At 37.4% G+C, this 21,471-nt stretch overlaps 2 protein-coding genes across 4 annotated transcripts in view; one reads left to right on the forward strand and one right to left on the reverse strand.

Annotated features, from left to right (window-relative positions):
• The window catches only part of LOC306867618 (E3 ubiquitin-protein ligase RNF123-like), a 148,890-nt gene that overhangs the window by 32,417 nt on the left and 95,002 nt on the right, over nt 1–21,471 (reverse strand). The window lies entirely within an intron of this gene.
• LOC306867613 (amphoterin-induced protein 3-like) lies at nt 7,006–19,866 on the forward strand. Of its 3 annotated transcripts, XM_079413377.1 has the most exons (3): nt 7,037–7,854; nt 8,070–9,478; nt 19,355–19,866. In XM_079413377.1, exons 2-3 carry the CDS (start codon nt 8,180–8,182, stop codon nt 19,430–19,432), a joined length of 1,377 nt encoding a protein of 458 aa, XP_079269503.1. In that variant the 5' UTR covers nt 7,037–7,854; nt 8,070–8,179; the 3' UTR covers nt 19,433–19,866. The 3 variants fall into 3 exon arrangements, with proteins under 3 accessions (XP_079269502.1, XP_079269501.1, XP_079269503.1); XM_079413376.1 differs by lacking the exon at nt 19,355–19,866 and having other exon boundaries at nt 7,006–7,854; nt 8,075–12,249; XM_079413375.1 differs by lacking the exon at nt 19,355–19,866 and having other exon boundaries at nt 7,006–7,854; nt 8,070–12,243.

Raw genomic sequence — 21,471 nt, forward strand, 5'->3', positions numbered from 1 at the left:
AAGGATTCAAATTGAAATCCTGTTGCTTTGTCCATATCCCACAGAAAAAAAAAAAAAAAAAATGCACCACTGGCATATGATTTAATGGAGTTTCAGCCCTAATGGCTGTGCATTAAAACCCAAGCAGAGCTTTCCCGCCACCCCGGCGCACCTGCTGTGTACATCTAACCCTCACTGATCAATCTTTCATGTGTTTTTTATCGCATACACCCACTCACATACAATCCCTCATGATGCACGCAAAGGAAAAAGGACTTCCTTTAATAATGCACTATGGAGTTTCTTCCCTTCTGTTGCTTATGTGGGTAAAATGATTGGTCTGAAAGTGAGCAGCATCTACAGGTACATAGACAGGGGACAAAAAAAGCAACAGAGCAGAGCACAGAGTAACACTGGACAGTCTTTGAGAGAATAAAGATTTCCCACTGAGTCAGATCTAAATAAGTGATAGGAAGTACAGAATATTTTCAGAATACTAGCACAAAGGTCTCCAACCCTGCTGCTGGAGAGCTGCCATCCTGTGAATTTCAGCTCCAACTCCAAATAAAAACACTTGAACCAGATAATCAAGGTTGTTCAGGGTTACTTGATAATTACAGGCAGGTGGTGTTGCAGCAGTGTTAGAACTGAAGTCTGCAGGACAGTAGAGGGTTGTAGCAAAGTCCCTTTAAGGCAAGTCATGTCACTCTGAGCCATCTTTGAAATGCCTCTCTGGAATGCAAGTGCAGCTCCAATCTCCTTGAATGGGGAAACATCAAATTCTTCAAAACTGTTCGCCAAGTTTAAGATTAAATTATATATTTGAAATGAAATCTGACAACAACGGTATCGTAAATGTTGTTTATTTAGCTTATTTCTCAGGCTAGACCAGCCAATGTGCTTGCGCTGTCCTAAGAATTCTATAGTATTTGTTGTAGAGATCAGCAGAGACTGGAGACATTCTTGTCCTAATTTTGACAAAAACTGGATTTAGAAATTAGAAATGATACAAAACATAAACCCAAGCAAAACTTTAAAAAAAACCCCACTAAATAACTTGAACAAAAAATAAACAAAACAAAACCCAAACACGAAACAAAAACACAAAAGAAAACATTATGCAAAGCCAAGCAAAGCACAGCAAAACCCAACCAAAAACAAAACAGAACACAAAATAAAACCAAACAACCAAAGGAAGGAAATATATAAATTCAAACAAACACAAAAATGTCAAAACAAAATGCTAACCAAACCCAGACAAAGACACAAAATAAAAATAAAAAAAACCAGGCCAAGCTAACCACAAATCAAAAGCAAAAATCAAAACAACCCCCCCCTAAACAAACACCCCCCCCCCCCCCCCAAAAAAAAAAGAACACAAAATAAAACCAAAACACACACAAACACACAACTAAGTCCAAACAAAAACAAAATGTAAAACAAAATTCTTTCGAACCCAAACCCAAAGCAAAATCTGTTCAGGCCAAAACAAAACTAAATAAAAACAAAAACACAAAACCAAGCCAAGCAAACCAAAACCCAAACAAAAGCAAATCAAAGAACTAAACAAAAGAGACAAAATAATGTCTTATTTGCGGAAAATCTGGAATTGTTGTCAATCAGGGAGAGTGGGGACGGCTGTGCCACTTTTGATATAATATAATAATGTTTGCACATATTTTCTCACTGACAGACTTTACCCCACTCTCCCCTATGCTCTAAATTCTTGGCTGTTTCAGCAGATATGGAGCTCCAGAAATGGTGAAACTAAATCCTTTGCAGATGTACAGACAAAAGCAAACCTTTAGGATGCCTGTAGTGGGAGACAAACACTTGAGCAAATATGTTTGTGCCCGGATTCAAACACACCCAGCTGGCCACCGTGTTTACAAGATGCGGCTGGCTGTCATGCTAAGTTAGCAATGCAGTACACACGCAGAATGACAGGGCTGGACGGGCAACAACACTCAAACAACAGAGGTCTAATAAACAAATGAAATCACAACCCACACCTGACAACCCTCCTGCTGCGCTCTGAGGGCAAATGGGCTGCCAGTCTCAAACTCACGGCCTTTCAAACACTCTTTCCTTTCTTCCCCATCACAAAAATGAACATAGACACATAAATAACAAAAATATAAAAAGTGTACATTGTTTTTGCTTTGAAAAATGTAATGGCAAAAACTATGGTTTCTATAAAAACAAAGAAATCTTTCAAAAAATGCAGTAGCATAGGGCTAAAATGATGAGCTTACAAAAAAATAAAAGGCAAAAAATCTTTTTGTTGTCGAATAGTCATTTGATCTCATATGACCCAATGTCAGGTGCCTGCAATATCAAGGTTTGACCTGTGTGACCCTGTAACGTAATTCAGCCCTCCCAGCTGCAATTCAAAGACGTCCAAAAAGAAGCCAAACCATAAGTGTCGGAGAGCTTTATAAAACTAGAAAAAAACAAAAAAATGTTGGTATGTGTAAAGGCCCTGATGTACTCTTGACAAAGTTATTTTTCGTTCTTTCGTTAGTTGTGAAAAGAAGTTAGATATACGCAAGAAGTGCTTTACTCTGACGCTGCTGAGAGCATCGCTTAGATGATGTATAAATATGGGCTGCACACATTCCTTTCATTAACTAAATCATTAAGCAAAAATCACTCTAATAATCATTAAATCAATCGATTATGAACAAAATTAAGTTAACTTTAGTGTTTATTCTGTGCAAGAGCCACCCATTTAGAGCGGCAGAGACCATCTAACTTGCACGTAAAGCCACCAACAACGAGTTTTGATAAAACTAGTTGATGCCCCAATACACTGCTAATAAATGTAATGTAATTGTTTTAACTGATTTAAAGCCATTACTTAAATGCTTTTAGTCTGTTCTAGGACTTCACAGCTGCTCATTTTTCTACCGATTAGTCAAAGTGGGTGAGTCAATGTTTACCTTACTGTGTGTAAATGACTCACTATGTCACTTAGTAACAGCACTAGATCAAAGACATCTAGTGATTGAAACCCCTGAACTGTTCTAAAAACAAGACGTTACATCTCTTAAGTGACATTTCAGACACAACATTGCAAGCTATTTTGTTTATTATCACTCCAGCCAACAAAAATATCTTTGTTCTGATGCTTTGAACTACTGTTTGATTTCTATGTTTGTGAAAAAACAGATGGGCTGAGAAGTAATACAAAACAGAAGAACCAATACTGATATATAAAATGTTAGAAATTTAGAAACATAGCTTGTCTAAACAAATTAGTGTACAAACACTAAATGTGTCAGTCACAAAGGATAAGTTCAAAGAAAAATGTAATTTAATTTTAAATAAAAGTTTAATTTACTCACCCTTAGGCCTTCCAAGATAAGTAAATAAATATATTTGGGTGGTAGTATTTATTTCTATATAAAATTATATTGACCTATTAAAAAAATTGGAATCGGGTTGTAAAACATCCCAGTATGACAGCAGGTGTCTCTCCGAGAGCACAAGCCTGTAAACAGGAGAGGCTATTTGTGGCGTCTGTGGCCCCCAACAGACAGACACTGACTCACTGGCCCCTCTCTGAGACTCTACTTCAATCCTGCCTCTCCCAAGCACAGCGGGCCTGACAGATGAGCGTGGGGGAGGCTTTTGGAACAGCTACCATCACTACACACACGGCTCACGATTCCCTCACATCCTTCAAAAACATGCCTGCGTCCACTCAAACTACACTTGGCATGCCGTTAGATAATTAGAGCTGGTCGCAGAGTGAAAGGGCCCGTATGGCTGTATACAGACTAAAGGGTGAAAATTAAAGGGAAAGTGTAATGTTTTTCAATAAATAATGAAAAAGTAGGACAAATGTAATATTATATTGCATGAGCTGAAGTATTTGTCATTATACAGTGATAACTCTATTGTTTTATTAGTAGTAGTGATAGTAGTAATTTTGCAAAATGAAATGTACAATCATAAGACACAATGAAATTTAACCTAAAGTATTATGAGCCATTCTTCAATCTGTAAATGGAAATATTTGGTGAAAATATGATTTGATGCCTTTAACACAGATAACTGGTTAGCAAATCAGTAATTAGTACTGTGTCAGAAGCACTCACTGAAAAAGCACTGTATCATCTTGTAAACACAGCTTCGTTTCCAGGCAGACTGGTACACCCAGAAGAGTCCTAGAAGATGTGTAATCAAGCCAATCAGATTGAAACAGATTATTTTAGAAGCCCTTGCATTTGTGAGCAATATGTTTGAGACGGTGAGTGAACAGACTGTAGGCGTCTGAGGCTGAGACTACCATGAAACATGTCAGAGCATGTGCACTACCCGCTAGGATACGTCTCCGACCCACATATTCTTTATTCATGGGTTTTCATCTTCACTGTATATGAATAATATACTCGATTCAGTGAATAGAACCGATGAACTGCGACACTGATCTGAATGCATTCTAAAAGAACCTTGTGATTCTTGAGATGCTACATACATCCACACAAACAAGGGAAACTGCACAAAACAGCCATTCATATAACTATAAAATGGTGCATGAACTCAATGTTTTATTACGCTCAGGAATGAGAAAGCAGACAACAAAAGAGCCAATTTAGAGGCAACGTTTCAAATCTTTCTCCTTCGGTTTGTTCCTCTGCATGAAGTCTGTCTTCAACATTTGTAGACTACGGCACAACAATTTTCTTTTTGTGTTTATGAATTGTCTGGCTGCAGTTTGGTTTATTGCACGCTCCGAAAACCATCTTAGATTGCAAATTCACGCAGCGTCTCGACAATAAGGCAACATCCAATCTAATTGCCAGAGATCAAAAGAGACATGCAGATGAAGTGATATTTCCCAAGTCCGAAGATGCCTCTTGATGTTTTGTCCTGGTTGACTTGAGATGAAAAAAAAGCTAGTTATTCTCTGCAATTCTATGATTTAAGAACAAGCGCCATTGTGAGTAATTACCACAGAATTATGTGGAAAACAATGAAGGGTGTTTAAATCCATCGGTATCCCACAGCATGCCATTATCGCTATTGTGCTAGATACTTTAAAACATGATAAAGTACATGGTACTTAAATATATACAATGGAGTGAAGGTTATTCTTTAGTAGAGCATACCATTGCCATGTCGGAATGAATACACGGCAAATCATAATTGCGATTTCCATACAACGTAAGTGGGAACTTAGCCACAATACTCTCTTTCCCTACAAAACAAAACTTTTCTGGGGCACATTCATGCCACATCACTTTGTTTGTCCTCAATGATCGACTACCCAGCCACTGAGAACCAAATGTTTGTCTGTCTTGAATACATCAGCAGACCCCTGAGGTCTTTTACCATCACAAAAACACCTTGTACTACATCTATCATCCACTGAGGGCTGCTTCCATCAAACAAAAAGTCAGAAGCCATCCCATTTCCCATGAGTCATATTTTATCACCTCTTATCTTCAAAAAATATTAACTAACTGTCAAAGGGCGATAAATGGTATCACCATGTCAACCCTCAGAACACTCTTGGGAAGAGTAACTCTCTGGGGTCGTCTAAAACTTTATGGTGCTTGCAGCAGTTTGAAAGTGCTTTCTAAGGTGTTTCTGGAAGCAGATGGATGTGTCATGCTGAAGAGAGCACGGTGAAGACGTCAGCAGGGATGCCATAATAAGCAGTTAGACGCGTCGCTGGTTCTTGGGTCAAAGTTATCAAAAGGTTCAGAACAACTTCCGGCTGAAATTGATGGTTATCTGGAAACATATAAAGGAGAGACTAAGCTATTAACCTTTGGGTTCCTCTCCCTGTCTTCCTGCATGTTTCCTTCACTTCCAGAGTATTGTTTTTGAAAAATGAGCAAGCTTAGAGCAAGGAAACCAATTTTCCAGAACAATGTTATATCGGGGGACTTTTGACAGTGAGAAGCTTAGACACAGTCTTTGCTAAACACTCCATGAAATATTTCGCCTGAGGAAGAGTGACAAGAAACCTGTCGAAAACACGAGCCTCGACAATCAGTTATAGATATGAAACTAGGAAAGATGATGAGAAGTAATGGGTTGTGTATTAGAGGGACCCAGAGGATTGTGAGAGTGTGTTTGTGTAGGACTACTTGAAGATCTTTGGCAGTGGCCCACAGCAGTGGTTTCAGCGGATAATACAGGCTGACAGTTCAAAGCCTGTGCAACTATAACCGTGGGGCAGAGACCGCTTACACAGGCGATAACACACACACATACATAAAGACAATCTGTGCTATAAGCAAGATAAAGACGTTTATTCATACAAAAATGTTCTACAGACGCAGAAAAAAAAACAAATTCAAGGACACGGATACACCCACTATCTTTAATTCATGAGGATGAGTAATTTTAGGTTGATAGTGTGCACTCAAGCATAATGAATACACAATGAACAGGATATTCAAACTTTGTGAATTGCGTTCAGTTACGAGACATGCAAGAACTGCTTTTGGTGTCACTAACGTCAAACCTGGCACAACATGTTGACTATTTCTGATACAAATGCATGACTTCAGAACACTGATATAGGGCAATATATAGCCAAATCATATGGATTATGTTTGTAGTGATTTTACTTCCATTTTAGGCTCTACTTTAAAGGACAGTGGAAAAGCAACAGGAAAGCAAATGGAAAGTACTACTAGTAACACAGAAATTAGACACTTTCCCCTAACTAACTAGCTTTCAAAAATAAATTATATAAACATCATATGCACTAAGCAGAAATCATCTAAAATCCCTTTTCACAATTCAAATGAATGAATTTTAATCCAAGCAATTATTCAGATCCCCATTAACACAGGTCAATGAGATATTAAAGTTAGAGAGAGTAAACATAAACTGTAAGCAGTGTCTGTAAAGGCAAATGCATAATTGGATGGTCACAAGGGATGGGAAAAAACAGCACCACCAGGGGAGGCTCTGGCAAACACTTTCCTTTCATAATCTCCGACTTCAACCAATCAGTACTCAGAAGAACCCACCTCCAGAGCGCCCCTCCTCCGAAACTCCATGCCTGTCTGTTTATAGCGCGCATAGAGATGAGAGAGAGAGACGGAGAGGGAGTGTAGTACATATTCAATCTCTGCGAGAGAGCGACAGAGAGGAAAAGGAGAAAGACCCGTAAAATTCAGAGAGCAAATCGGAGGAAAGGAAAAAACATGGATGGATGCTAAGGAGGAAAAATTTTGATAAGACACCAGGATCTAAAAGCGGTACCAAAAAGATCACGATCTTTCTTTGTGCTTTAATCTTTTCACCAGTTTTTCCAGATGCCACGTGGACACTGGAAGCTTAAAAGTCACTGAGAGTTAGTAGCCCTAGATGTCCTTTGTCATTTGAACAAAACGAGCAGACAAAATGTTATGTCTAAAATTGAAGGACTACTCTCTTCTGGTTCTGGAGCAACACTGACAAACAACTGCGCCATGTCTGTATCTACTGGTTAAAACAAACATCAGATTGCTTGTATTGTGGACTGTTATTGTGGACCAGTGCTCATGTGACACTTTGTGCGCCTGCTATTCAGCTAAGGGCAAGATTATACTAACTGAACTGGACAGGATGCTGACTTTCTCAAAAACATCCTCCAGCCTGCGGCAGCGAGCTAACTCTTGATTTAAGACTTCTTCTGTTCTGTCTCAGATGTCAGGACTGCAAAACAACACCAATTGTTAAAAGGATGGTGCACAGAAGTTGGGCTCAGCTTTGAGGACGGGACAAAAACAATTGCTTTCCCTTTCATGACTTGAATGACCAACTCTCTCTACTTGAGAATGGACTAAAAATCTGGGGCAGCACTCGAAATTCAAACAAGAGTTATGAGGAGGAATATTTGGAGTAACTGTTGGCAACCTTAAGGTAAAGAAAACCTTATCATCTTCAACTTCTAAGATTAGAATTTTGTAAGTTGTAAGCAAGTTGATTAAATAATAATAGTCCTCGTAATGATGCACTCTCATGCCTTGGGCTGACAGAACAGTGCCAAATGGGCAAAGAATTATTGAGCAAGATATCCACTGTATTAAATAACCGATGTCTTCTTGTTCTCCTTGTCTTGCAATCCAATTTTTAAGGATAGCAACACCTAGCCAAGACGACAGCTTTGACTCAAACAGAGAGTGGACCTCTACCTCGGTGAAACTCTGGCTGCTCTGATTCCCATGCAAACCATCCTGACGGCACAATGCTGTGTGCTCAGGGTGTGGCCGCACCCCTAATGCTGAGCTCTTTTCTGCTGCAGCTAGTCAGAGCCAGTCTCCCTTCTGGCTGCCTTATTGCATCCGATATCCTGAGCTGCACCAACCTCGGCCTCGACCAAGTCCCGGTAGAGTTGCCCGTAATGGTCGCGACTCTGGACTTCAATCACAACCGCTTAGAACGTCTTGAGGAGGGTAGCTTCGCTGGTCTGCCCAATCTTGACACCATACGGTTATCCCACAATCAGCTGAGCAGACTCATTCCTGGAACCTTCCGGAATACAAGCAACATACGCCATCTGGACCTTTCCTCCAATCAACTGAACATTATAGAGGAGCACTACTTTCAAGAGTTAATAGGAATCAAGGAGTTACTCCTTTACAACAACCACATAGTGAGGGTAGAAAGCAAAGCCCTGAGTGGTTTGAATAACCTCCAAAAAGCCTATCTAAGCCATAACAGACTGACATATTTCCCCTTCTTTTCTATTCAAGAACATCCCAATCTCACGACTCTGGATCTAAGTTCGAACCGTATGCCCAACCTTCCTGTCAAAGACATCCAAGCTCTAAAGGAAAAGATACAGAATGGGTTGTTCCTGCACAACAATAGCCTAATTTGTAACTGCTCCATGTACAGCCTGTTTAAACAATGGGAGTACAGAGGTTTTACCTCAGTGACAGATTTTTGGGAGGAGCATACGTGCTTGATAAACGGTGAGCAACGTGCCATGGTGAGTTTTCTCAAGCATGTACGATACTTTGAGAATTGCAAAATAAAACCTCCAGTGAAGAAAGTTAGTATGGCGGCATATACTGGGGACTCAGTGATGTTAGATTGTATAACATCGTTAAAGGGACAGCATCTCAGCTATTCGTGGGTATCCCAACGTTATGGATACATTGCTCCTCCTTTTAGCAACAATACACTGCGAATGTACTCAAATGGTTCTTTGGAAATCTTGGCACTACAGATAAACGACTCTGGGGTGTACTTGTGCATGGTTCAAAACCATCAAGAGTCAAGCAACGATTCTCTTGAAGTTAATGTAACCGTGCAGATCCGCCGTCAAGAGGACGAGCCCTTTAACACTGGCTTTACAACCCTTCTGGGCTGTGTTGTCAGCCTGATTCTGGTCCTTATGTACCTCTTCTTGACACCCTGTCGCTGCTGGTGTTGCAAACAGCCTCTACCAGCAACACCGAACCTTGCGAACGAATGCAGTGCCCAGTCGTCTATCCTGACACCCACGCCACCTGCCACCACGGAGGGCCCCGGCCGCAAGGTCAGTAACAACAAGCATGTGGTCTTTCTGGAACCCATCAAGGAGGTACAGAATGGGAAGCTGCGGCCAGCAATGGCCCTTGAGTATCCCAAGCTGGCAGTAACGCGGAGCGATACGGACTCGGTCACTTCCGTCTTCTCAGATACCACTATTGTGCCATAGCGGCTGCTTACTGCCATCCCAATGACCTGCTCAAACGAGCATGTGGGTCCTTCAACGTGTCAGTCTGAAACTGCACAGCTACTCAGGACAGATCAGGGAGAGGGCTCTGCAAGCCCATAGCAGGGAGCAGGACAGAGCAAAAACAATCAGAGAGAAGAAAGATATAATAAAAACAAAAAGGCAAAAAGATGGAGCCAAGCGCTCCCAAGAATCAGCTTTAAGGCTTGACTGAGCCACGACGGTATGAAAGGAAGGAATTGGTTTGAAAATACAAAAGCTGAGAAGGGTAAAAAAGCTTTCCCTTTACCACTGCTTGAGCCTTGATAGATTCATAGCTATGAATGCCTTGTCTAGAGCCTATAACCCACTGAATACTGCATAAACCCTACTCTACTCTAGAAATAGCATGAATGACATGAAGAAGAATGATAAGTGCATACTGGATTTCTAGTTTATATACTAGAATATAACTAGAATGTTTTTTTTTTAGATGTCCTTTGTATCCCTGTGTTTCAGATTGGTAATTCAGTGAGTAGTAAGCAGCAGTAATTCATTTTCAAGGGGTCATGCCTACTTTGCAAATGTAAGGGTTTGAGCAAGAGAAAATGCATCTATAAAAGTGGAGATTGTTGTTTTAAAGAAATTGACTTGCAGTTGTGCAAAGCGGTGCTCCTAACCTATCCGAATGAATGTGGATAATCACACAGGTGTCACATCTCATCCTTAGTATGATTATAAATTGAAATGGATGAATTTTAATGAAATGGAATCTGTGAAAAAAGTACTTTTCCCCTCTCCCCAAGCATTCCATGTTTCCCCTTGGCACCCACCCCTCCCCTTCCATAAATCCCTACTTTGTCAGCTTCTTAATAAATCCTCTTGCTTCGACCCCAGAGGTAAATGTCTGCCTTCTTATTGTTAATTAAAGTCTTTATGGCAAAGGTGAACATTCAAACTATAGAATGTGTGTCCTAGCATTTCTGCCTTTCTATTCCAGAGTAAAATTGTACGTAAGAACAAAATATCATCAAAAGCTGCTGCCAATTAGATCATGACAGACGTTGTGAGATATATCTGGGATCAAAGCTAAATGTTTGTGAATGTAAAGGCCACTTTTGACAATGGCATACAAAAATGCCCATATTTGGTCGACAATGGCACGCAAAAGTTTTACTGACCAATGAAGTTGTAGCACAAACCACTAATACTCTTTTTATCTGTGGAACCTCAGGCCCAGAGAAGGGTGAGATTCTGATTAATGAAATTTGTGTGATGGTCTGGAGATATGCCGTGGCCCACAAGTTAAAACATACGGGTAAAGGGAGATTTTACAATAATACATTACCCTTGAGCCGAAGCCCATCTTCCCCAGAATAACTGCATACTAATGAGTGTGTTCCATCCAAAACTGTACTGCTATCACTAAAACCATCATCATAACCATCATCATCACCTCACTGTTTTGTGCCACAATTCTAACCATTTCTGCATGGACACACATTTTGACATCCAAGGCATGCATAGTTTCCACCTAGGCTCTGGTGTAGAAGAGAGCGGGGTAAGATGTGTCACTTTTTATTTACAGGAATAGTTCACCTAAAAATGAAAATTTGCCCATCATTTACTCACCCTCACTTCATTCCAAATCTGTATGGCTTTCTTATGTTGAACAAGATTTTTTTTTAGAAATGGTACCAACGGTACAAAGTACTTAGGTTACCAACATTCTTCAAAATATATTTTTTAAGGTTTAGTTGAAAAAGAAAGTCACATGGGTTTGGAACAAATTGAGGCTGAGTAAATACTGTATAAGTAAATAAATTAATGTAAATCAGAAAAATAATCCACAATCCCATATTCTTAAGTATTTTAGTCTAGTTTGCTGCAAAATATTCACATTTTAATAGTCATAACATTGTAATATCGCTAAAAAAAGTTTTTGTATACAACATTTTATAATGAGAGGTGTAATACTCATAATATACAGCGAACCATTTTTAATATTTTTTAAATATTTTGGATTTTTTTAAACAGCATTTTCTGGATTTGGATACAAAGCTTACTATCGCTATTTGTTGAGGTATTTCTTACCCTAAAGCACTAATGATTCATGGCTAATCTTCAGCTAGACAATTTTACAAGGTTTTATACAATGGGAATTTATATACATTTTAGGAATAAAACTTAATTTTTTTTTTATATGCATTTCTTAATCACCTGCATCTGACAGCCCGTTTCTAAATAAATATTCACATGACCAAAACTCTACATAATTTGCCACACTGGCCCATCTTACCCCACCTTCCCTAAAGCAAAACAATTTCAAAGACTTGGAATGTCTTACAATAGCCACATGCTCAAATATACCAGATTCCATAATCGTCACCACCCTGAATGCATGTTCTACTGGGTACATGTCTTTTCAAGCTGTATAAAGCTTCTGTTAAGGGACTTTATGCATGCATGTGTACTGTAAATAGTCCATCATTAGGGAAATAAGATTGCAAGGCGATACCCAATAACACATAGTGTATGACTAAAATCTTACATTTATGATGAATCTATGTTAACAGTGATAATGATATGTAAAGTAGCATAAAAAGGCACTCAATATAAAATAAAAAACATTTTTTTTTCTATAAGTTTACAACACACATATTCACAGTATGGACTTATCAACCACAAGCCAAGACATCATTCTATATTGCAGGTGAATGCGTAAAGGGAAATCCTATTGTAATAACATCATCTGAGCTGTAATGCGGGTCTAAAAATGTTCTTCCTCGTGCACCATACTGAGCTTCAGAGTCTGTGTGGGAAGACCAATATGGGCTTTTGTATGAGCCTCGAGCATTAAAGGGTTCCATAACATTTTCTCTTTACCATTGTTGCTATATGATATGTAGCTTATTGGTTCATATTGACGACATGTTGGAAACAGACTATATCTTGATACAATATAAAAGGTTTTAGTAAAAAGGCCAATATATTTGGCCATCACAGCTTCGTTATAAAGTGAAAACTGTTCTTTTCTTTTTAATTCACTTCTTTCAGACAATTTATTGCAGAAAGGCCTTAATCATCACTACATTGAAAATAAACACACTGCTTTAGTCTCCCATAATGCAGTCGTCACATCAGCTCGGCTTTCATTTCCTGGCTTTTCTGCAAGATTCCCACCATTAAAGCTCATCAGGACAAATCCAACAGTTTTGCCCAACAGCCTGTGAACATGTAAATGAGGAATGTGTAATTGATTAGCTTGACTCTATTCCTGGACGCTTTAAGCGGAACTGGAAGCATAATAAAAAAATGCATTTGAGAGGATGAAATAGCTTATATAACTACTGTGTCTGAGGTGTAACCTTAGCAATCTAGGCGAATGGCAAACCATCATCATAATCAAAAACAATTTACAAAAAATGCATTTGCATTCTGCCATGCAAATACGTTTAATGTATTTTACACTAAAAATAATGAATTATATACAAATTCAGAAAATGATAGCTTTGGTTTAGCTGTTCTGCTGTTCTAACTCATCCATTTCATAGGCATTTAATCACAGCGCGACAACAGTCCTTGAATTACCTGCAAACAAATTTAGGGCGCTCATCAATCAAGAATATTTACAGTTCTGATGAACCTTGCAAGCACAGCAGACTAATAAAGAGCCGAGATTGGCCTCCTACAAACACTGTCCGGACAGATTTAGGTGTAATCTACATCTGAGATGAATCCGTCACTGCGGTTGTTTTTCGGTTGTTCTTTCATTCTGGGAACTGTGAGGGTGAAAGGAAAGCTGATTAATTCTACCTTAAGAAACCCCCCTGTTCTGTTGGTCAAAATAGCAAATACTATATCCAATTCCTACTGAAATTACTGGATTTGGCCTGTGAAAATGTGCAATGGTAAACAATGGTAAATGTGACCATAGATTTAATAGACCATATAAGAACAACATACTTTCAAAAGAGTTAAAGTAAAATTTATATACAGTATAACCAATATAGTCATATTCTATGGAACACAAAATGAGATGTTTAGCAGAATGTTTATGCTGCTCTTTGGCATAAGACAAAAGTAAAAAAAAGAGGGGAAAAATACCATAAATATCTTAAAATTCGTCCATCCAACTTGTGTATTTTACTAAGTATTTTAGAACCATAAAATAGGCTGAAATGTAAGCACTTATTTACTGAAAATCTTGCTTGACTCCCATTGTCACAAAAGAAAGAAAGAAAGCCTAATGGAATCGTTACGGATTGACTTTCGTATACAATCAGGAGTCACATTTCTTAATGTCCTAATTCCTAATCACTGAGGGAAAGCTAGTATAGTCAAAGAGGACAGACTCTCTAAAGTATGACTTTAGAGTAAAGGTCCGGCAGCCTTCATTAACAATTTATGTCTCTCTCTGACTTCAGCATTTAAAAAGCCCAACAATCTGAAACGTATTCATCACAAAGCTAAAAATAAAATCAAGGGATGGCAAAACGCGCTACAAAGTTTGTGACTAGGTCATGTTGGTAGTTTGTAAAGTACAGAAAATGTATTTCAAATATATAAAAATCAAAAACAATTTTATATAAAAACGTACATTGGAATCAAAAGAAAATATTTAAGTTGAAAAATAATAATAAAAATGTAAATGTCACATATCAATAAGATGAGATCAATAAGCCTAGATTCATTTAAATTGAAAAACAAACCACACTGGACAACGTGGCAAGTACTGGGTGTCAGGGACCAGGTCAAAGTAACACCAACCCTTGCAGGTCAGCCTTCTCAAATGCACATTACTATTGAAACACATGCATACAATGAAATTAACCATTACGATTCTCACAGAAAACTGCAGAAGAATTGGGCATCGGCAATACAAAATGCAATACAGCGAAACAAACACTGGCCAGTGTTTGTAGTATTTTTTCTCATTTATTTTCTTCTTAAGCACTTAAACTGGTTTAGGTCTGGGTATCGATAGCGCTATCATTAAGGACTTCCCCCGTTAGATGTGTGTGCAAGCGTATCCTTTTTCACTCTCTAAACCTAACAGGATGTTTAGACATGAACTCTGAGCCTGGAGTCCGCTTAAGTTAATTAGCAGGCATTGTTAATGAGCACTCTGAGTCGGCAGTTAGCCGCTCCGCTGGTATTTGATGAAGCCGTCCAGGGCAAACTTATGATGACTTACTGCTATTGACGCTGTACAGAGCAGACAACTAATTAAACATCATGTTCAAAGACTTTCACCATATTAGTACCGATATCACAATAAAAAGTAAATCCCATGAGAGACAAAATATTATAAATATCTGATGAATGATGCTGCAAAGATTCACGGAGCAGCGCTGTAGCCAAACAGCACAACAGAAGCTTGGAAAAAAACCCTTCTGATGCACTGCAGGCTGAGATTTCGTTCACAACAGGAGACTGCCACAGAGTTTTAAACCGAGAAACACCTCAGTAACATGTGCATGTCAAATCAGTTTCACAGGGAAAGGGTGAGAAAGGAAGTCTGCAGAATACAAGGTGGCACAGATGCACAGGATTCTGGGTGGAATTATCAGGAACTGAACAACAACAACAACAACAGGTGCAATAAAAAATTTATATGAGGCTTTTGAGTTCATAGTACTATGAAAACTATGGAAGGTAATTGCAACTTTTTATCTCTCAAAACTTTTTTTCATGCAATTGCAAGTTTACACTTTTCTTTTTTTCTCAGTAGCAATAGCGTGATATAAACTCGCAACTGCAAGAAAAAAAAACAAAAAAAACTGAATTGCGAGATTTAAATTCACAATTCTGAAAAAGCCAGAATCACAAGATCATAATTCTTAGAAATAAAGTTGCAATTCTGAGGAAAAAAAAAGTCAGAATTGGCAGATATAAATTCACAATTCTGACTTTTTAATCAGAATTGCAAGTTTATATCTTGAGATTCTGACTTTCTCAGAATTGCGAGTTTAAATCTTGCAATTCTGACCTAACATGCAATCGCGAGTTTATTTTTCACAATTTTGAGGAAAAAAGTTAGAATTGCGTGAAAAAAGTCAGAATTGCGAGATACAAACTCGCAATTGCGAGAAATAAAGACAGAGTTGTGAGATAACTCGCAATTCTGACTTTTGAACTCGCAATTGCGAGTTTGTATCTCATAAATCTGACTTTATAACTCGTAACTGAGAATTCATATCACAATTCTGAGAAAAAAAGTCACAATGGAAATTTTGGCTGATGGCTGTTTAAATTTTAAAATCGATAACAAATATATTGGACAATCAATCCTAGACCAAATACTAATTTCAGTTTGATCATTTAAAACTAAAGTAGGATTATTATGGGAGGTTGTTTTTATGATATACCCCCTTTTAAAACTAAAGACTACATGAAATGGTTTGAGGAGAACTTTAATTACATTACAACACCTTTTTCTCACTCGCAAACGCTTCAACAAGGGAGCATTTCTGCAAATCTAGAGCTCCATTTGGCTGCTTTCGTAACGGCTGCACTAACCAGTATTTACTGATGGGGAACGTCGACTACCTGTGGTGTGGAGTCTCACAGAGCAGGGAATCATTGCAGAACGCTGCCACCTCAGCCTATTACAAAAACACTCGTTTATTATCACCATAAACGTCTAATTACACCCCACAGCGTCTAGATTTCTTATTTTTAAGCACTACAGGGAAAAAGCAAAGCTAATATTCTGCACTTCCACGATTGCATGCGTCCATGAGTCACGGCAGAGCTGGTGAGAAGGTGACATGTTCTTGCAGCTTTGACAGGCCTGTAAACTGCAAGTTGAGTGATACAAGGTTCAGAATTGAACAGTGAGTGAAAATCGTCGTGCCAAATAAAGGGTTTGGATTCCAGAGGAATTTATTCACCCATTTTCTTTCTGGCAGAAGCCCTGCCTGCTGTTCTTCCTCAACATCTATAACTAATGCTTCAAATCAATTCATCACCTCTATTTCATGATGCACTGTTATCATATTTGGTCTATCATGGATATAAATGGCCAAAATTGCACCACTGGCTCAGTCTTGCTCTTTGATGTCGAATAAGGGGAATAGGATACGGTTCTTTACTGGCTAGATTTAATATCTATGGTAACTTTCCATTAAACAAAATGTTCTTTATGGTGGAAAAAGGTTCAGAAAAAATGGTTCTTTTAAGAACTTTTCACTGAAGGGTTCTTTGAGGAACCAAAACTTGTCCTTCTATGGCATCTCTGCGAAAACCCATTATTTTTAAGAGTTTAGATACACATTGAAAGCAAAAGCTCACACGGACACTGGCCATCACACCTCAAAGGATGGTCATCTCGACACGGTTTCAGACGAGTGAGAAAGGCTCCGTCGTTCCTGCCAGAGCCAGTCAGATGGGTGCAAATACACACATGCAAATGTATGATGGAGCGACAGGGATGTGATGCTTTGTGTTGAAATGTCCTTGGTGAGACAGATGCCAATGTAATAAATGAGACATGGGATGAACTTTAAAGGAAAGTGCAATAAAGGATTTTCTTTCATCTGTGGAACACAGAAGACAACATTTTGTAGAAAGTCCGAGCTGCTCTTTTCCATAAAGTGAATGTAGATGGATGAATTTGATGAAAAAAAAAAAAAACTAAAACTAAAAAAGATCCTATTAAATCTATGGGGACACATATTTTTTACTGGAGTAAGTTTTTAAAGAAAAGTACTATTTAATATTATTGCTAACTACTATTTCAGCCTTTTTACTTCAAAGGTTTTAATATTTAATTTAATGTGCTATTTTTTGTAATTAAATATGATGGTTTTGTCTGCAAAAAATACAGAAATTTAAGCACTTCACTAAATAAAAAAAATATATAAAAATGGCATTTTAAAACTTTTAAACAACTATATCATTTTTACTTTTTATATCACAATTTTAACAATTTATTGAAAAGGTATAGTATTTATATATAGTATGTTTTACTTCCAAAAAAACCCCAACAATATTTTACTATTCAATTAAACATTAATATATATATTAGGGCCGGGACTCGATTAAAAAAATTAATCTAATTAATTAGAGGCTTTGTAATTAATTAATCGAAATTAATCGCATTTTAATCGCATATAAATATTTGACCTGAGAACAGTGAGAAGTACGTTTTTTTTATATGGATTTTTACATTTCCCATCCACAGGGCCAACCAAAGCGGTCTCATCAGCTTCTTTGTCCATGTTCACTGTGGTTTGTTTTTGGCTGTTTCTCAATATGCGTTCTTCAGCGATCTTGCATCCTTGTGTTCTCGTTCTACGTCATCATTAACCGTCGAAGTTCAGTTCCAATTCTCAAGAACGCAAGTACAGAGGATGCATGAAAGTGTCCGGATATGTTCTTGAAATTGAGGATGCATCGAGTGCAGACTTGAGAGAATCGAGCCGTTAGAAATCCCAGAAAACGCTGTGGGCGGCCGGTGTACGGAAGCCTGTAAGTTTTAAAGTCGCTCTCACAAATACTTAATGGCTCTTCAAGTTGAAAGTAAACATTTGTCGTTTTGTTTTGGTTAATTTTAATGAAGTTATAAGACCCGGAGAAAGTCTGCATTTTTATTGGCATATTAAAATGAATCTTAACAGTAAAACCTATAACGCTGTAAAATAAAACAATACAATTATATGAAAGTAATATCTATAATAGTATGAAATGTTTTAATAAGTTATGACATTTTGTAATATTTATTATTCATTGGCCGTTTCTTATGCTAAGAAGCATAACACTATGAGTTAACCGCTGATTTAAATAGAAGAACAGATTAAATAAAGATGATGGACATCTTCCTGTCAATCAGAATAAGCATGAGTCTGTTGGTGAACCTCTTTGGTGGTTCAGGCACAGCTGTCACAACACACGGGAGCGGCGAGCTGTCGGCTAGCATCAGATCCAGCGCACTGATCGCCAGACCCCCGTCACTTTGTGGTCAGTTAAGCAGGAATGCAGTACATCTCAATTCTCATAAGTGTGCGTTCTGTGTTCTCGCGTCCTTCCGAGTTCGTTCTTCCAAGGAAGCCTGGCAAGACCGGTCTCCACGAGAACGCAAGTCCGTTCTGAACGCTAGTTGGTGCTCCAGTATAATCGGTCCGCCGAAACGCATCCAGTGAGAAACGTTCCGCGGTGCAAAAATAAGTGCGATTAAAATGCGTTAAAAAAATTTAACGCGTTATTTTTGTGTAATTAATTAATCTAAATTAACGCGTTAAAGTCCCGGCCCTAATATATATATATATATATATATATATATATATATATGATTAAAAGGGTTTACAATTTAGCAATTTTTACCACTTCTTTACAACTATTTTTACTATTGTAAGTTATAAGGAGATTTGTATTTTTATTTTTAATCTAACAACAATTTACCGCAAGGTTCTCTATATACTAAAGTCATATTCGCTGGAAAACAGGAGCATGAACATTCTCCTAAAGTTATCTTTTGTGCTCTACAAAGGAAGCCATTTGGATTTGACTTTCTTTGTCGTGATGTTTTCATTCTTATTTGAACCATTGTTTTAATAATCGCACATATCCGCAAAAGAAAAATCCCATCTTCAGGTTTTCTGTAGCACGTATCAAATGTCAGAAGCACAATATTGAGAAAATTCTGAATAGATTGCTTGTCCCTGTTTTACACTCTCCATTCTGATTCTCTCGTCTTTCTTTTCTTCTCTTAAGATGTGTCAATCCAGACCAGCGGTCACACAGCAGCCTCTTGCTCCTCACATATGGACCACTCGTGCATTTCCACAATAATCTCTGCGGATAAGATGACAAACACACCCCGGGCTGTAACCTTCTTTTCACTGCAAGAAGCCATACAACTTCACAGTCTCACAATAATATTCCTTCGTAATTCACCAGACTTTTCCTGAAAACAATGCCCACGCACTGTGTATCAGCAAGGGAATGAAAACAATGCTGATAATTCAATGAAAGACAATGATGTTTACAACTTCTGGTTGGAAAATCATGTTTGTAAATGCCACATCAATCTTTCCTTATTTCCTGTGTAAAGCAATAATGAATGAGACCGATGTAGATGTAATCCCTACCCCTGCCTGGAATGCTAAAATGGTATCCAGACTGTGAATGTGATCTGTAATGATGCATTGTGGGAATGACAGGACAGCATGGCACTGACTTGAGGTGGAAAAAAAAATGTCTTCAATAAAGAAAATCAAACCCGCAGTTTGTCTTTTTCAATATTTGCATGCACAAGTCATTAACGACTTTTGCATAGATATGAAAGACCAGACTTTGATACCTGAAGTCAAATTAAATAACAACAAAAAGTGCAGCTAACAAGCTGTTTTCTTAGTCTAGAGCTAATTTTTAACAATTGCTGCACAATATTATAAAATATTATTGCAAAAATGTGTTTTTCTGTGATATATAGTGTGAACACTTTTACTCAAGTTTTCAATAGGCCATACAAGGGTTATTATAGTTAACTAAAACTAAAACCATGAAGGAAAAAATAAATCTGATATTTGAAACGAATTTTGACAACACGTTTAATAAATAAATAAAATAAAAATTATTTTTGCAAGTTAAGAAAGCAGCATTGCTGACTTTATTGTATTAAAATAAACTAAAAATATATTTAAACATTTATTTAAAAATAATATTAAAGGCATTAATATGCATTAATATTAAGGCATATTATAAAAAACGGCTAAAACTGGCAAAAGCACAAAACAAAATGACTAAACTGACAATATAACTCAATATGATATATATATATATATATATATATATATATATATATATAATGATAATAATAATAATACTAATATACTGTAAAAAAAAAAAAAAAAAAGGAGTATTATAATTATAGTACAACAGTAAAACCGGTATTTAACAGTCAATTTTGGTTTTCAGTGTTCACTGTAAAGATCTGGTTAGAAACCCCACTCTTCATAACTATAAATATCAAATAACATAAATAAGCATAATTAATGGATGAATGAATAATGAATAGATAGATGAACCAAAGAATGAACTAATTAATTAATGAAAGAAAAATATAGTGCCAACATATAGAATAAATAAGCAGATGTTACATTTACAACATAGGCTCTACACAAAGAAAATAATAATAATTTCTAAATATCCATTTTATTCTTTTTATCTTTTGGCTGGTAAAAACACTGGAAGCCAGTGACAAATCTAGGACATCCTCCCATCATAAACAATGCAGCGGTCCACATTGCTACACTTGTAGTGTAGACAACATCATTGATTCAAACGGCACTGATCTAGTTTTGTCACATTGCAATGCATCGCTTGCTTTCACTGCAACACTTCTGCATGACTTTGAGTACAAATGATGTGAAAGGTTGCTGAAACTATCCTGAAGGACTCCTGAACCTAAGTCAGTGCACACACCTAATACGACAGTTGAAGATTCAGCACTGCTCATGTCAAAGCTTTGATGTCTGACTCAATACTTGTCAGTTTGAGACCGTTAGAGGCTCAACACTAATAGCCTACCGTTTTTTTTTCTGAATATAATGTACATTTCTTTTTCATATTTTTTAAACAATTTTTATTTATTTATTTTGATTTATACTACCAGGCAAAGTTAGTTTTTTTTTTTTTCTTTGAAAGTCTTTGAAACTCACAAAGAATGCTAGTATTTATTTAAAAAGAAACGAAAAAATAAAAATAAAAAAAGCAATAATGTGAAACATTACAATTTAAAATAATAGTTTTCTACTGCAATATATCGTAAAATGTAATTTATTCCTGTGATCAAAGCTATATTTTCAGCATCATTACTCCGGTCTTCA

Source organism: Barbus barbus, assembly GCF_936440315.1.
Source record: "Barbus barbus genome assembly, chromosome: 49".
In the NCBI taxonomy this organism is placed as follows: domain Eukaryota; kingdom Metazoa; phylum Chordata; class Actinopteri; order Cypriniformes; family Cyprinidae; genus Barbus; species Barbus barbus.